Source organism: Myotis lucifugus, unplaced genomic scaffold (genome assembly GCF_000147115.1).
Source record: "Myotis lucifugus unplaced genomic scaffold, Myoluc2.0 scaffold_36, whole genome shotgun sequence".
In the NCBI taxonomy this organism is placed as follows: Eukaryota; Metazoa; Chordata; class Mammalia; order Chiroptera; family Vespertilionidae; genus Myotis; species Myotis lucifugus.
Window position 1 is genome coordinate 6,225,469 of NW_005871084.1, and position 18,109 is coordinate 6,243,577.

Here is an 18,109-nt window from a genome sequence, read left to right on the forward strand (position 1 = left end):
AAGCAGAGAGCAAATGGAAATAGCTGGGCATTGGAACAGGGAGTCTAGGGTCCCAGAGAAAGGAATGAGAAGACATACTGATAGGAATACTAAAACATAAAACATAATTGCCAACTCAATGATTCTATGCCATTTTTTAAAAATGTTTATTTATTGGGGGTGACAGTGATTTATATATTTCAAGAATACAATTCTATGATACATCACCTGTATGTTGCATTGTGTGTTTACCACTCAAAGTCAAAACTTCTTCTGTCACCATTTGTTTGACCCCTTTTACCCTGTACTACCCTCTACTCAACTTCCTTTTGGTAATGTGTCTATGAGATTTTGTTTGTTTTTTCATTTCATTGGCATCCAGGGTTGACTCCATAACTAAGTGCTAATTCTTTCCAAACCTTCCGCAGTTTGCACATTTGTCAGAGAGAGTTAGAAAGCAAAGTTAATTATGTACAGCTTTGAGTTTGCTTAAAGAGGTGTAATCAGCATATTTTTTTTAAAAAGCAAACTGTGAGTATTGAGATTGGCACAGGCATCAGCCAGCCCTTAGAAGCCGTATCGCTGAGATAAGTTGCTTCCTTAAGCAGACATTCACGTGAGAGGGGAAGAGCTTAGATATCCTTCTAGGATTCGCTGCTTGGTAATGTGATGAATCTCCACACCTTCAGTCCAAGCACTGCTTCCTTTAATGAACTAGTAGAGCCAGTAAGGGTGCCCCAGGATTGGTAGGAAAAACTGGAATTTGGAGGTAGAACTTCCTGTTGAGGATTTTGTTTTAGTAGTGTTGTTTTCCTGAGTTCAGTGAGCTTGTTGGATGTTTATGAATGATTGATGCTTAGCCCAATGTTTGCTACACAATAGATTCTCAATAAATGCTTATCGAATGAATAAAACGTGAGAGACATCATAATTAATAAACAGAATACTTGAGAACAAGAGCGTGTGTGTGTGTGTGTGTGTGTGTGTGTGTGTTTGGCTGCCTGCCCAAACTTTTCTCATGACGTTTTCTCACTACATTTCTAGCAAAATAGTTTTTTATATTTTCATTTTCTTCTTTGCATTTGGCATCCCCCACATAATGAAACCGCAAATTTAACTTAATTACAGAGACTGGGCTTGTCAGGACATAGCTCTCTACATCTGTGGTAAATAAGTATGCATTGATTCAGAGCTTCCTGTGGCCATAAACCACTGGTTCCCAACCTCAGCTGCACATTAAGTCACCTGGGGTGATATAAATTCTGATGCCTGGTTCCCACCCCAGCGATGCTGACTCAGTGCGTGGGGTTTGGGCATAGATCTTTTTTTCTTCCCTTTAAGTTCCCCAGGAGATTTTAATGTGCACCCAAGGTGGAGAACCAGTTTTTCTCAGAGGATCCCTGATATCATTAGGGTTGAAGGCCCTCTCAGAGTCTCCCCCTGCTGGGTAATAATTCATTTAACTTGGCTGTTCTAATGCTGCCTGTGGTCCTGGGTTGAGCCCCTGAATTTGGTTTAATTTTGTTTTCTGGTTAATTTAGATCGCTTTATACTTGGCTCCCCAAAAGAATTTCTAAGAGATTTTTGAGAAGTGAGAAATTGCAGCTCTCTTCCTCTAAGTCTAATGTGTATCTTATCTGAGCTACAGTTCACAATGCAATTACTGACAACTTCAAGTGCATAACTTCATGGCCATGCAGGACATAGAAAATGCAATCCTCAATTTTGTCATAAGCCTTGCATGCTAATTTTATGAGGGACATTATCATTGAGAAACCAAAGGTTGTTTCACTGGAAATGCAAAAATGGTAATGACTAGGGAGAGGCAGAGGGAGAGATATAAATTAAAGATCTAAATTACTCATGTTACACGTGCTTCCCAGGTCCATGCTCAGACACCTCTGTCTCTCCAGAAGCCAGGTAAGTTCTCTCTTCAGCTCCCACTGAAGACTTTTTGTGTTTTGAGAATGTTTGTTGATTTGAAAGAAGAACTTTTATAGTGGATAACTTTCCTTGGGGTGGTTTTATTTACTTCAGTGCCTACATAGCCACGAAACAGTATCTTCTTCATGTTGTTTGACAGCAGGTTAATTCATTGTATTTCTGGGTTAACCTGCAAGGAATCCCTGTGAGTAAGTTCAGGGGTGAAATGGAAGTTTGAACAGCAGATGGAAGATGTCTTAGCTAGCAGGATGGGTCCTTGATTGCAAAGAACCCCCCAAAGTCTGTAGACTGTCAAAAAAATTATTCTGCCTTAATCTCATTCTTGTTTTAGATTTTTTTCTTAAAGCCTTTATTAACTAATTATTAACATCTCTAGGTAGCTGGAGATGAAGAAAATATAAAATGTAGTTTATTTGTGGTAAATATTAATTGTTCTTAAAAGTTTGTTTGATGAGATAAAAGTAATGTGAACTTACTGTATAAACTGAAAAAATGTAGAAAATTAAAATAAACAAAAATTATAAAAAGGAAACTCTTTCACTTCCACTTAATAATCCATGGCATTACCGTTGAGGAAAAATTGAGCCAAGAATCAAGTTTTCATTCAGTTAGGCGTTGGGGTTTAAGAGAGTGAATGCATCCTACCATCTCTGCACAGGATTTTGAATCAATTGAGAAAATATTAGAGAAGGATACACTCTTGGCTTTATTGTTGTTATGGCTGGACCAGAGAACACAGCTTGGATCCGAGGCCATGGGTTTCCTCTGGCTTCCCCTTGCCAGTCATGGGTGCAGCATCTGGGCAAGCCAGACGAAGAGGGCAGGCACTGGGCCTGCGGGGAGCTTACCTCAGGGAGGAGGCAGTGGGCAGGCAGATGCAGGCAGGTTCTGACAGAGAGCAAGAGAGAGTCAAACCAAGGCACCTAGCTCCCTGGGGAAATGAGAACCGAGAAGCACCAGATGGTGCCCAGCTGATGCACATCTCCAGTCAAGAGAAGGCTACGCTAGGGGGTGAGAAGCAGGCCACAGGGACTTTTCCATCTTTTTTTTCTTTAAAGAAAACACTGTATTGGGGTATAATTGATATGCATAAAGCTTACATATTTAATGTATACAACTTAATCCCTGTGATCAAGACCATAAACATACATATATCACCTTCAGAAGGGTTTGTAGCTATTATCGTTGTCAGAGGAAGTACTGTCTGAAATACTCTCTGAGAGTTCTGCAGCTCAAATCCAGGCCTATCTCAGTATCTGAATTTAATTTGTTTATTGAAATATTCCATAACCCCCCTTTTTCTGGATCAATGCAGGAAGAGAAGCAAGAAGGGTTCCCATGATCTAAAGCAATTCCAACAAGTGCTCATTTGGTTTTTCTTTAAAAAATTATTTTTCAATTAAAGTTCACATTCAGTATTATTTTGTATTAGTTTTGATTTGTTGTTGATATTCTAGATCTCACTAGGATCATCATGGAATCACTTGGCGCAGTGACCTTTGGGTTTAATCTTTTCAAAGAGCTGAATAGAGAAAACAATGGCAACATCTTCTTTTCCCCTGCGAGCATCTTAGCGGCTATCGGCATGCTCCTCCTGCGGACCCGGGGAGCCACTGCCAACCGGCTGCAGAAGGTAGGTAAGATGGCAGCCATGGCTTTTCTGGCAGACTCTTTTCTGGGATGGGCCTTCAAAAATTGCCTTGGAAACATGATCTTTTTGACCCATGGGCCAGGAAACAAAGAAAGTGTGTGAGGACATGAAGTAGTTTTAGGTTTATCTCTTCCCTCTCCAAATTCCACCCTGCCATCTGCTCCCTGGTGCTTGAAATTCCTCCAGATGAGGGCTGGGTGAGGCCCTGTCCAAAGACATTAACCTGATAAAGACAGAACCATGCCGACTGGGAAAAGTTGCACAATCCCCACTGGGGTATATAGGACACATCAAAGATGAGTACGTGCATGGGTGAACCAATTTAAGCTCCTCTGAAGACAGCCAGAGCTTTTCATGATTTGGCAAGGAGACAAATCTTCCTGTGTGACACTGAGGAGTCTTTAGCAAATGTCCACTTCCCCTGACTGATTCTGTGTGGGGCTTTCTCTGCTCTGATCCCTGTCATGATATTTTCTGTCTTTTCCAGGTGCTTCTCTCTGAAAAAGACACAGATAGCTCAAGAATCAAAGCTGAAGAAAAAGAGGTGGGAAACATGTCTTACCAACTTCACTAAGGTGGCTTAGTAGATGTGGGCTCACTGGGGAAATGCGTAGAGGAGGTACTACTTCATGCTTTTTTTTTTAAAATCTTTATTGTTGAAAGTATTACATATGTCCCCATTTTTCCCCAGTTGACCCCTTCTAGCCCATCCCCACCCCCACCCCAGGCCTCCACCACCCTATTGTCTGTGTTCATGGGTTATGCATACAAGTTCTTTGGTTGATCTCTTCCCTTCTACTCACCCACCCCCACCTCCCCTCTGAGATTCGACAGTCTGTTCCATGCTTCTATAAGCAATAATAATCACAGCAGTGCAATAATGTTACTAGGGTTATACAATTATAATAAACCATTAGTGTTAAGAGGAGAGCTTAACTTGAATGCACACTAACCACTATGATAGATCCTGGTAAAGGCTAACAGACTGAGAAAGTCCCTATAGCAGAGTAGATGGGTTTGGAGTGAAACAGATTTGGGTTCAAATCCCGGCCCAGTTAGTTAACAGTTGTGCTACTTTGAGCAAGTTATTAATCTTCTTTGGGCCTTTATAAATATAGTAGACTGTCTGGAACACTGGTGACTTGCCTAGTGGTGGTCATGGTAGTAGTAAGTGATATTTTTACTACATTGTATTTTTATTTTAAGTCCCTTCATTGCCTGCTCTGATGTTTTATTAAAAAAACCTAGAGGCCCGGTGCAAGAAATTCATGCACAAGGGTGGGGGGGGGGTCCTTAGCCCGGCCTGTACCCTGTCCAATCTGGGACCCCTCGGACATCCCACTCACCTGCCTGACTGCCTGATCGCTTCTAACCACTCTTCCTGATAACCCCTAATCACCTCTGCCTGCCTGCCTGATCACCCCTAACCACCTATGCCTGATGGCCTGGTTGCCCCTAACCACCCTCCCCTGCCAGCCTGGTCACCCCTAACTGCCTCTGCCTCAGCCCCCACCATCATGGCTTTGTCCAGAAGGACATCTGGATGGATGTCTGGAAGACATGTGGTCTAATTAGCATATTACTCTTGTATTAGTATAGATATTAGCACAGGATTAATGTCTTCTTGGGGTCTCTTTCAGCTGTAGGGTTGTAATATTCCTCCCCTGAATACAGAGTATGCAAACATTGGAGGGATATTAAGTCCATAGGTTGGTGTTGGCATTTGGAGATGGTTAGAGCTCTCAGGAAGGGCATATCTGACTTGACAGTAGTCATAGCTCAGCCCCAGACCCTCATAAAATCAGGGGTCAAGTCACCCAGCAATATGGACGATTCATTTTACATCCCACATGTCCAGGTTGTCTGGTTTCCTCATGTGTATATAGAGAGTCAGGCTTCCTTCCAGGTTTTGTAAAACAGAGTTGGGGTAGATAACTGCTCTGCTGTCCACTCAGTCAAGAAACACAGTTGTTTGACAGTACTTTCCCTCCCAAATAGAATCTTTGTGTGAATTGAAAAAAAAAAAAGAACAGAGATACTAGAAAATTTAAGATAGTATGTGGTTCAGATTTGTGGTTCTCATTTCATTTCTATGAGACAGCACCGGTTTATAGCATATATTTGGGAGGTAGGGTGGGTGCATGTTCCACTTTATTAAGTATTACCTAATGTTGCCTGGCCGGTGTGGCTCAGTGGAGGCCAGGAGGTCATGGTTCAATTCCCAGTCTGGGCACATGCTGGGGTTAGGGGATCGATCCCCAACAGGGGGCATACAGGAGGCAGCCCCATCAATAATTCTCTCTCATCATTGATGTTTCTATTTCTTTCTTTCTCCCTCTCCCTTCCTCTCTGGAATCAATTATACACACACACACACACACACACACACACACACACACACATATATATATATATGTATATATACTAGAAGCTCGGTGCACAAAATTCATGCACAGATAGGGTCCCTAGGCCTGGCCGGCAATCAGGGGCATTCGGCAGGGTGATCTGGGACTGGTGATTGATTGATTGATTGATTGGTAATGATTGTGACTACTTTAGATACTTCATATGAGTGGAAGCATACTAGTACGTATCTGTTTGTATGTGTGTGAGTGTGTGTGTGCGTGTGTGCATGCAAATGGCTTATTTTGTTTACATATGTCTTTGAGATTTATCCATGTTGACACATATGACAATATTTCCTCCTTTTTAAAAGGCTGCATGATATTCCTTTGTATTTATATACCACAATTACTTTATCCATTCATCTGTTGATGGGCATTTGGGCTGCTTCTACCACTTGGCTATTGTGAATAGTACTGAAAATATATTTTTATTGATTTAAGAGAGGATGGGAGAGGGAGAGAGAGATAGAAACATCAATGATGAGAGAATCATCGATGGGTTGCCTCTTGCATGCCCCCTACTGGGGATCGATTCCACAACCTGGGCATGTACCCTGATTGGGGAATTGAACTGTGACGTCTTGGTTCGTAGGTCGATACTCAACCACTGAGCCACACTGGCTGGGCTCACTGTGGTTTTGATAGTTGCATTATTCTTATGATTAGTGGTGTTGGGCATCTTTTCAGATGCTGTTGGCCATTTGCATGTTTTCTTTGGGGAAGTGTCCAGTCAAGTTCTTTGCCCATATTTTTCATTGGGTTACTTTTGTTGTTGAGTTGTAGAAGTTTATTATATAGTCTGGACATTAACCCCTCATCAAATATATAATTTGCAAGTATTTCCTCTCATTATGCAGGTTGCCTTTTCACTCTGTTGATTGTTTGATGAGCAGAAGTTTTTTAGTTTGATTTAATTCCATTTGTTTGTTTTTGTCTTTGTTGCCTGTGCTTTTGATGTCATGCTCAAGAAATCATTACCAAATCTAGTGTCCTAAAGTTTTCCTCTTATGTCTTCTTCTAGTAGTTTTATAGTTGTAGGTGTTATTGTTAGTCTTTAACCTATTTTGAGTCTTTTTTTTTGTATATGTGTAAGGTAAGGGTCCAACTTCATGCTTTTGCAAGTAGATATTCAGTTTTCCCAGCACCTTGTTTTGAATAGACTGTCCTTTTCTCATTGTGTGGTCTTGGCACCCTTGTTGAAAATTATTTGGCCATTTAAGCAAGGGTTTATTTCTGGACTATTTATTATTTCTGTTGGTCCATATATCTTATATATCTTTCTTTATGCCAGTACCACACCATTTTGCTTACTGATGCTTTGTAGTATATTTTAAAATAAGGAAGTGTGAAGCCTCCAACTTTACTCTTTATTTTCTAGGTTGCTCTGGTTACTCAGGGTTCCTTGAGATTCCATATGAATTTTAGTTTTTTTTTCCTATTAAAAAAGTTACTGGGATTTTGATAGGGATTGTATTGAATCTATACATCACTTTGGGTAATAGAAATATTTCAATTATATTACATCCTCCAATCATTAGCATGGAATGTCTTCCCATTTATTTGTATTTTCTTTAATTTTTTGAAGCAATATTTTGTAGTTTCAGTGAACAAGTCTTTTACCTTCTTAGTTATGTAATTTGTCCTTTTTGATATTACAGTATATGGGATTATTTTCTTAATTACTTTTTGCATTGGTCAATGTTATTGTATAGAGATATAACTGATTTTTTAATGTAGATTTTGTGTTCTGCAATTTGCTGAATTAATTTATTAGTTGTAACATTTTTTGTGGAATCTTTAAGACTTTCTACATGTAGAAATTTATCTATTTCTTCTAGGCTATTCATTACTTTGATATAGATACTTGTGCATAGTAGTTCCTTATAGTCCTTTTAATTTCCAGACATTTCTAATTTTACTTATTGGAGTCTTCTGTTCTTTTCTTAGTCTAGCTAAGGGTTTGTCAATTTTGTTGATCTTCTTAAAAAACAACAACCCATAACTCTCTTGCTTTTGTTTATTTTTCTTTTGTTTTTCTACTGTCTATTTTGTTTATTTCTGCTTTAAATGTAACTCTAACTTTTGGTTTAGTTTGTTCTTTTCCTAGTCCCTTGAGATGTAAAGTTAAGTTGTTGATTTAATTTGTTCCTTTGATTGGGTCATGTTTCCTTGTTTCTTTGCATGCTTGTTATCTTCTGTTGGGATTTTGGCATTTGGAAACCCAGCCATACAGGAAGAAATTAAAATATATATATATATATTTGTTGTTGTTGTTGATTTTAGAGAGGGAAGGAGAGGGAGAGATAGAAATATCAATGATGAGAATCATTGATTGGCTACCTCCTACACACCCCACTCTGGGATCTAGTTCACAACCCGGGCATGTGCCTTGACTGTGAATTCCTGGTTCATAGGTCGACACTCAACCATTGAGCCACACCAGCAAGGCAGGAAAATTTTTTTTAAACCAGGCTGACCAGAGATTCTGGAGATGTCTTAAGCCTTTCCTGGGGCTGCATTCTCTCTGGGAAGGTGTTTGTGATGTCCCAATTGAAGTTCGCCTGTTTCTATTCAGGAGCTCTCCCTGGTGTCTATCTGTGGTACTGCAGAATTTGGTGACTGTTAATTGTCTTTGTTCTTAGTGGCTATCCTGGTGCCCTATTCCTATCAGCACTTATGTTCAGGCAAGACAGAAACCAAGCCCTCAGTCAGCTTCTGGAAAGGTCAGAATGTTAGTTATACATCGCACTCTTCTGTTTCTCTCCCCAGGGAGCTATGATTTTTTTTTTAAATTAGGCTTCAATGCAGTTGGTTTCACGCTTAGTGGGATACAGAAACCTCTTAACTGATTTCCTGATTCCTTACAAAGGTATTTGTTTCTTGTATTGTTGTTAAGTCAGTATCTCTAGTTTGGGGCTTTTTGTTCTTAATCTTTTTTTAAATTAAATATATTTTATTGATTTTTTTACAGAGAGGAAGGGAGAGAGATAGAGAGTTAGAAACATTGATGAGAGAGAAACATTGATCAGCTGCCTCCTGCACATCTCCTACTGGGGATGTCCTCGCAACCCAGGTACATGCCCTTGACTGGAATTGAACCTGGGACCTTTCAGTCCGCAGGCTGAAGCTCTATCCACTGAGCCAAACCGGTTTCGGCTTATTCTTAATCTTGATGACATCACTCCTGGGAAGTTTCTTTAGTAAAGATTTGCATGTAGTAGATGCTATCAGGTTGCATTGACCTTTGCTCTTGAATGAATGTTAAACTATGTGTTGCATTCTAAGTTGAGATTTTTTCTCAACTCTTTGAAGATAGCATTCTTCTCTCTGTGTCTAATGTTGCTGTTAAGAAGTTGGTTTATTTGACAATCTTCAGTAGGTGATCTCTCTGACTGCATTTAAGTTTTGCTGTTTTTGTTGTTTCTGAATTTTACTGCAATGTGTCTAGATGTGGAGTTATTAATTTACCAAGACATATTTACTGTGCTATCTCAATATGAAAATTCATAGTTTTTATCAATTCTGAAAAAGTCTCAGTCAATTAATATTTTGAATAATGCATGTACTCCAGTCTTTATTGTCTATTGGAAGGATGCTACAATTTGTATTCTATCTTCTAGATTTCTTTGTCATACATATTTTCATCACTTTTTGTCTTTATGTTTCATTATGAGAAAATTATTCAGATCTATCAAGTCTATCAATTTAGCAGTGCCTAATTGGCTGTTAAACCCATCTATTGAGCTTTAAAATTTTTTAAATAAATCTTTATTGTTCAGATTATTACAGTTGTTCTCCCTTTTTCCCCCCATAGCTCCCCTCCACCCAGTTCCCACCTCACCCTCTGCCCTTACCCCTCCCCCCCCCCCCACTGTCCTCATCCATAGGTGCACGCTTTTTGTTGCTGGGTCATACACATGGAAAATGTAGCTATTTCCATCTGTGATGTGTCCCTGTGTTCAGCCTCACAGGGACCGTCTCAGCCTCACAGGGGCCGTCACAGCCTCACAGGGGGCGCCGCATCTCATGTTGGGGGTGAAGGTGCGAGACAGAAGCTCCTCTCGCTGTCTCTCCTGCTGCTCCATTGCGTATCACCGATGCTGGAAGTTTCTGAGAGCATTCTGCAGGTGCTGGACATCATACTTTAACTGGTCAACACGAAGTTTGGCATTCTGTCTTTTGTTGGGCGGCTCCTTGTTGGATGAAATCTCCAGGTGTTCTTGCTGGCTGAATATCTGGTATGCTTGCTTGGATTTCATTTTCTACTAAGTGCACAGACTGCTTGTCTGCCGTCTCCCGGTGTCCCATGTGAGACTGGATCTGGTGGACCTGTTTGTGCGTTTGCTGGTACAGTGGTTCCATGTTGCCGGCCCAGCCAGGTCCGGTTCCGGCTTCCACCAAACCTGATTCTGCTTCTTGAGTGTGTCCCTTATGGGTGCGAGGAGTTGAAATCTGCAGTTTGTTGGGTTAAGCTGCAAAAGTGCAGGTGGTTCCTTTTGTGCCACTGGCACAGCTTGGGTGGGGATGTAAATTGAGTAGGGCAGGGCCTCAGGGAATCACCAGGGAGGAGCAAACAGCAATGGCGTCTCTGCAACTCCTCGCCACTCCGCGACTTCGTGTCTCCGAGTCCCCGAGTGCCGGCGAGAAAGTGGCCCTCACTTTCCGACCTGCTGCAAGGCCGTCCCGCCTCTCCCCGTAGGGGTCTGGGACCTCAGAATCCTGCCCCAAACAAGCTCAGTGGATTCGAGAGTTTGTGACCCCTTTCAATTGAAAAAAAACCATGCATCCAGTTGCAGCCCGCCTGGCGCGCGACTCTGTACCTCTGTTCTTGGTGCCTCTGCATATCCTACTCAGTCTCAATGCTCTTCTTTCTTTCCTTCCAGTTGTAGAACTTCCACTGGGCCAGCTTTCCCATGGTTCTGAATGATTGCTGTTTTGTCTTATAGTTGGTATTTTCAATGTTGTTGTGGGAGGCAGCACGCACAGGTCTGTACCTTATGCTGCCATCTTGGTTCTCTCAAGCTTTTAAATTTTAATGCTTATTGAACATATAGGAATTCTAGTTGATTATAAAATGAACCTGGAACTTGATAGCAGTGTCTTGTTTCTCAACCATATTTTCAATATCTTTTTTCAAAGTACTGCTTTTTAAGTGTGATATCTGATAATATCAACACTTAAACTCCTTGAGAATCCAATATGGCTGTTTGCTCCCCCCCCCCCCCCATCAATTCTTGATGTGGGACTTACTTACTTACTTTCTCATGATTTATAGTTTGGGAATATGAGCGAATATTTGGTTGGTAATCTATGGTTGTCCAGCAAAACCTATGGTATAGTTACCTTTCTAATACAGTTACTTTTTTTTCTGGAATAAGATCCTGGGATGTTATCAACCCAGGGCCACTTTAAGTTAATTTCTTAGTTTGGGGTTTCCCCATCCACAGAGATAGTATAATTTCAAACCTGAAACCTGTTTGACAGTAGGCCCTTATTCTCTTTCTCCATTTTTCAGGTCAACTTAGTCACAACTGTCCCACTGGAGAAATACTCCCACTACATCCTTCTCTTTATAGCAATCCATTATTCCCTATAGGTTCAATACCTTGACCTGCTCACATCACATATCAGTCAACCTGAGCAGCCATGAATGATCACTGGACATTTAAAGGTTCACAATAACAAGGAGGGAGGCAAAGGTCAAATTTAGCCTCAGATACTTTGTTAGAGAAGCATGTATTTCCATCTGAATGTCTTCAAATGTTCATTAGTTCATTAGCATAAAAATTAACTGAGTGTCTTTTAAGTGCCAGATACTACTCTGGGCATTGAGTAGTCAGTCATGAAATAAAAAGATGAAGCAAGCAAATAAACAAAAGACCCATGGGCTTTATATTCTAGAGGAAGAAAACCTTTCCGTTCTCAGTGCAATCAGGGATAAGCTTTTCCGTTCAAAATTTAAATGATTCTCTCTGGAATCCAGCGTGAATGGTGGATAGAGGTAGCCAGACATCACTTAACAGGCAGGGGGCAGTGTTCCTATCTGTTTTAGGGACATAAGCTCTGTCATCTGGCCCTGCCATGAAGCACTCACTTCTCAGCCTTCAATCAGAAAATGGATGGATTCTACAAAAAATGTCTAGAAAAGTTTTTTACCTCCCCCCTCCCCAGAGATAAGAAAAAAATATCAGTTCAGTCCAGTATATAGCTAACAAAGGGCTGCTTACACCATCAGGATTTACTTTTTTTATCCATTGTCTGGAACAGATATGGCCAAGTTTAAGTGGATAAGAGTCATCTGAGGAATCATTTACTTCCTCCAGTTGCTTAGTATTGTGGGAAGCTAAAAGCAAGCTTATGAACCACTTAGTGGGCAATTACATTTGAGATGAAAAATGCAACCTGAGCCAGAAAAGCTAGATCTGTGGTATTGGGCCAAAGAGCAAGCTTCTTTGTGGAGCTGAGATTGGTTGTGACTTACATTAGTGATTTGTGTAAAAGCCAGCTAACATCCAGGGGCCACACCAAATTCACAGGCCATCCTCAAGGCTGCCAAGCTGAGGGAGAGACCCAGCAGCCATGACTTTCTGGGGCAGAATCTAGGCTTGCTTTTGCTAAGGTAAATCATTGAGTTTTTGTTTTGTTTTGAAGATTGAGAAGACCGAAGAGATACACCATCAATTCCAAACATTTTTGAGTGAAATAAGCAAACCCAATAATAATTATGAGCTGAAAATAGCCAACAGGCTATTTGGAGAGAAGACATACCTTTTCCTTCAAGTAAGTTTTGCTGTGTCCACCACTTCTGTGAGTGGTATTCATGAATGGCCAATGGCTCTGTTAGGACTGTGGGTCCTAGTGGCATGCTGCCTACATTAACTGCCTGGCTTGGCCCAGATCACCTGGCACCCCCCTGCCTATTTTTCAGACATCCTGGCCCCTTGAGAGCTCCTTTGTAATCTTGGCAGTTTAAATCTGATTTTTGCTTTAACCCTATTACACCTGCATAAAAGGTGCATGGAAGTACTCAAAGTGATTTGCCCCAAACCCTGCATAGAATATTAGTGATCTTGAACTTATTTAGAGATGTTGGCAATAGATAAATTGAATTTCAAACTCTTTCTATTCCTTCCCTGTTTCTCCTAAAGAAATACTTAGATTATGTTGAAAAATATTATCATGCTTCTCTGGAACCAGTTGATTTTGTAAATGCAGCAGATGAAAGTCGAAAGAAGATTAATTCCTGGGTTGAAAGCCAAACACATGGTAGAGTATGGATGGGTCATTCATCATAAAAACGCTCCTTGAGTGCCCACTGTGAGTGAAGCCCTGTGGTTGGCACTGCGTGGGGGACCAGGGTGGACAAGCTTTGGGAGGGGACTTGGTATAGGCTTTACAGGGCTGGAAAGGCAGGCCTGAGCATGAGGGGTGGGAGGAGGCACTGCAAATTATAGAGAAAGCCAAGGAGAATCAGAGGGGATCATAGAGCCAAATTCATGGAAACACTTAGTGGAGAATTATTTACACCGGTTGAGGTTCATAATATCTTTGAGGGTCCTGAAACTGGGTCATGTCTGTCTTGGGTTCATAGTCTTTCCTTTATATCAGAGCATTTCTGAGTCTGGGTCTTTGAGTGGAAATATAGGGGGTTTCCTTTCTCATTATCAAGTGAGAAACATTCAGCTCTTTCATCAAGACCTGCTTTTGTGTCCAGCCATGTGGCTCAGTTGGTTGGAGCATCATCCCATACACCAAAGTGGTTTAGGGTTTGATTACTGTTCAGGGCACATATCTAGGTTGTGGGTTCAATTCCTTATTGGAGCACATACAGGAGGCAACAGATTGATGTCTCTCTCTCTCTCCTTTCTTCTCTGTCTAAAGTCAATAAACATATCCTCTGGTGGTATCAAGTGGGTAAAAATAATAATAGCTAACATTTACTGAGTTCTTATTGTTAGCCAGACAGTGATCTAAGTAATGTACACACATTAGATCATTTACTCCTTTCAACAACCCTATGAAGCGGTTTCATTCCTGTTTTACTCATTTGGAAATTGAGGCACAGAGAGCTTAAGGAACTTGCCCATAATTCCTTAACTGATAAGAGGCAAAACTGGATGCTCACAGAGGCAATCTGATCTCAGAGCCTAAACTCTTTAACCCTCACACCTCAATCCATTCAATGGGATAAATAGGCGGGGGACAGTGAGAGCTTCCAGTGAACCCGTTGTCTGCAGAGCCTGCAGGTGCTGACCGGGCTGAGGTTTTTATTGTTTGTTTTTGTTAATCCTCACCAGAGGATATTTTTTCCATTGATTTTTCCAGAGAGAGTAGAAATGAGGGGAAAGACACACAGAGAGAAACATCAAAGTGGGAGAGACACATTGATTGGTTGCCTCTGGCATGTGCCCTGAGGGAGATTGAGCCTGCAACTGAGGTATGTGCCCTTGACCGGGAATTGAACCCGAGATCCTTCAGTGCACCGATGTGAGACCAGCTAGGGCCTGGCTAAAGTTTTTAATGACCAGTCAAGTCCCCCTGCATCGTATCTGCCATGCCTATCACTAATAAGGGCCACGTTTGTTGTTGTTTGTTTGCAGAAAACATCAAGGACCTGTTTCCTGATGCCACTCTAAGCAGCACCACCACGAAGCTGGTGCTGGTGAACATTGTGCATTTTAAAGGGCAATGGGACAGGGAGTTTAAGAAAGAACATACCAAGGAGGAGGAATTTTGGCTGGATAAGGTATGGTTCTTTAACTATTGATGTGCTTACACATGGAATGTACATTATGAAGTCATATTTCCATCAATGTACAGGGTGGACAGACAGTGCTGATTTGGAGGGTCTGAGCGTTAGCACTGTTTTAGGTTGAGAGCATCATTTCGGTGAGCTCGCCTGGTCGTCTCATGCCTCTTTGGACACTGGGTGCTCTGTGAATTTGTTACAGAACACAAGTAAACCTGTGCAGATGATGACACAGCGTGACTCCTTCAGCTTCACTCGCCTGAAGGACCTGCAGGCCCAAATTCTGGGGATTCCATATAAAAACAGTGATCTAAGCATGTTCGTGTTGCTGCCCAATGACATCGATGGTCTGGAGAAGGTAAGACCTTGCACCTCCCCATTCTTGCTTTCATTTCTGGAGGCTCTGCATCTCAGAGCTTATTCTTGGTGAGCCTGGAAGTGGGGCTTGTGATTGGGAGCTGGTGTCTGGTGGTGCCCAGTGGAAACTATTTCTGCCTCTGTGCAGGATGTCTAATGTGGAGCGATAGATGACATCAGGTTTAATGAGAAAGGCCAACACTAAAATATTTGGGAATAAGCTAAAATAAACATTTAAAGGATTGTAAAGATCACCCAGTATTCTGAGAAATGGTTGATTATGTAGTCACCTCTTTTCCAGAAAAAAAAAATCACATGTGCACATATCCAGCAAATTTTGCATGCCATTCAGACATTCTGAATTTTTTTTAGACCTCCAATTTTTAAAGAAGTTTTAGGTTTACAACAAACTGAGAAAAAGTTACAGAGGTTTCCCACACACCTCCTGTCCCACACATGCATACCTCCCACATAATCAACACCACTTATCAGAAAAAATGGTTCTTTTTTTTTTTTAACCAAGGATGATCTTATATACAGTAATCACCCAAAGTCCATCAGACCCTTAATCTTGAACTCCTTGATGTATTCCTACCCACTTTGCTGTTAAAATATTGATGTGGCTAGTATCCTGTGTTTTTGAAATCAGAGAGGCTTTGCTTCATATCCCTATATCTCTATTTAGTAGTATTATGTCCTTTGAAGCTATTTAACTTCCTTGAACCTCAATATTTTTCCATCTATAAAATGGGCTTCATAGTTTTTAATGTGTAGTATTGTAATGATTAGTGACTATACTCGATCTTTGTCTTTATCTCTATCTCTATCTCTGTCTCTGTCTCTGTCTCTATCTCTATTTCTAACAAGCACAGAACAGCAAGTGAATCAATGGCTAATAGTATTCATTATACATTGGAAATTATTTGGGACAGCAAAATGGCAATATATTTAAGAGCTTTAAGAATTTTGTTATTCTAACTCAAAAATTCCAGTTGTGGAAATTATTCTAGGGAAATAATTCAGAAGAAAAAAATGGCCCTTCTGAGTCAAATTTGTAATTTCTGCATTAAATATATTAGGATACCTAATTTGAAATTCATAATAATAATTATATTTGTATCTACAGAATCTATCATCTGTTAAAATGCATGATTACATACTAGTTACTTGTAAAGTGAATGAATGGGTTAATGTTGGGTAAAATGTATCAATTTGATGAAAATATCTATCAGCTTGAAGATATGTTGATGAGTTATGCAGTATAAAATGGACATTCACTGTGACTGAATTAATATTTATAAGTAAATATATTAATATGTATTATATATTTATAATAAACATTATATTAGTCACCAATTATTATATTATATAAATTATAATTTGCTTATTATATAATTTATATAAACATATTTTATCTTTAAAATTATATATAATATATATGCATACAAAGACACTAGGGAAATAGTAAGAAATTGCATTTCTCATCTTTAAAAATTCACGAAATGCTATTGACTTTTTATATATGCACAGAAAATTTAAATAGAGAAATATAAGACAAGTGCCTGCTATATGAAGACAACAGTCTAGCAAAATGAAATTTCTACTTTTGTTATTAAAATTAATGATTTCTGACCGATACAAATGAGTGTTAAACTGTTTCAAACTTTTATTGATAATCATGCCATTCTCCCCCCCCTTTTTTTTCCTTAATAGATTATAAATGAAGTAAGTCCTGAGAAATTAGTAGAGTGGACTAACCCAGGGCAGATGAAGGAAAGGACTGTGGATTTGCACTTGCCTCGATTTGAGGTGGAAGATAGTTATAACCTGGAGGCGGCGCTGGGCGCCATGGGGCTGGGGGATGCCTTCAGTGAGCTGGAGGCTGACTATTCAGGGATGTCCCCACGTTCAGGGCTGCATGCCCAGAAGTTTCTGCATGGGTCCTTTGTGGTGGTGACTGAGGAAGGTACCGAGGCTGCAGCGAGCACCGGGATGGGCTTTGTGGTCACATCAGTGCCCAGTTATGAAACTTTTCACTGCAATCATCCCTTCCTGTTCTTCATCCGGCACAACGAGTCCAACAGCGTCCTCTTCTTTGGCAAATTTTCCTCTCCTTAGGCCAGTCACTGGCTTGGCAGAAAACCAGTGTTGGAGTATTAATATGACTATGGTAGTAGCCCATTCTTTGAAGAAATTTGATTTTCTTGCTTGCATTTCAATCCAACCCTCAAAATATATGATTTAGTGTGTGTTTATAATTTTCTTTAAAAGTGAAATGTCCTTTTGTTTGTGTCATGTATAAAGTGAGTTAAATAAGGCTTATAAATATGCTGTTGATTTCTTCTAAAAGTAAATTAACGACTTGTAGTTTTATGCACTAATGAAAAAAACTGTCTTGTCAGTAAAGACTATGGATTAATGATTTTGGGAGTCTCTCCAGCTCTAATATTTCGAAAGATTATAATAAAAAGTGAAATAAAACAGTAGTTTACTCAATTCATGTGCTACCTTTCTCTTTCTCAGCTATTAGTGTGGCAAACTGCATATAGGAAAAAAGAATTTAGAAACACATCAGCCAACATAAATTAAAACTCAAAAGCCAGGATAAAGTGAAACAATATACCAGGCAGAGAGGATGCCCATATTTTCACCCTCTGTTCTAACAGAGCATATTATTCATTGTCAATTGCATAAATATCTTGATATTGTAAATAAAGTCAATGTGGTCATAAAATAAGATAGATTCATTTTAATCCTAGAACTTGACTTTTGATAAAGTATGTACACCTGTGCAAATACCACCACACTCAACATACAGGATATTTCCATCATTCCCCAGGTTCCCTTGTTCTGTTTCCCTGTCAACCACCCCATACAGCCTCAGCTCACACAACTGCTGGCCTGCCTGTCTTCAATCATTACAGGGTGTATTTGTCATTTCTAGGGTTTCATTCAAGTGGATTCATATCATATGTTCTCTTTTGTGTCTGGCTTCTTTTGCTGAGCACTGAGATAATCCATGTT

At 40.2% G+C, this 18,109-nt stretch overlaps 1 protein-coding gene across 3 annotated transcripts; it reads left to right on the forward strand.

Annotated features, from left to right (window-relative positions):
• The first annotated feature begins 1,863 nt into the window (after window positions 1–1,863).
• Window positions 1,864–18,069, forward strand: SERPINB13 (serpin family B member 13). 3 transcript variants are annotated; one of them, XM_014454440.2, is made up of 8 exons: window positions 1,864–1,899; window positions 3,381–3,556; window positions 4,062–4,118; window positions 12,631–12,759; window positions 13,128–13,245; window positions 14,580–14,725; window positions 14,931–15,086; window positions 16,799–18,069. In XM_014454440.2, the coding sequence occupies exons 2-8, from the start codon at window positions 3,398–3,400 to the stop codon at window positions 17,201–17,203; spliced, it is 1,170 nt and encodes a 389-aa protein (XP_014309926.1). In that variant the 5' UTR covers window positions 1,864–1,899; window positions 3,381–3,397; the 3' UTR covers window positions 17,204–18,069. The 3 variants fall into 3 exon arrangements, with proteins under 3 accessions (XP_014309926.1, XP_014309927.1, XP_023608425.1); XM_023752657.1 differs by having other exon boundaries at window positions 1,885–1,899; window positions 3,444–3,556; XM_014454441.2 differs by lacking the exon at window positions 12,631–12,759.
• The last annotated feature ends 40 nt before the right edge of the window (window positions 18,070–18,109 follow it).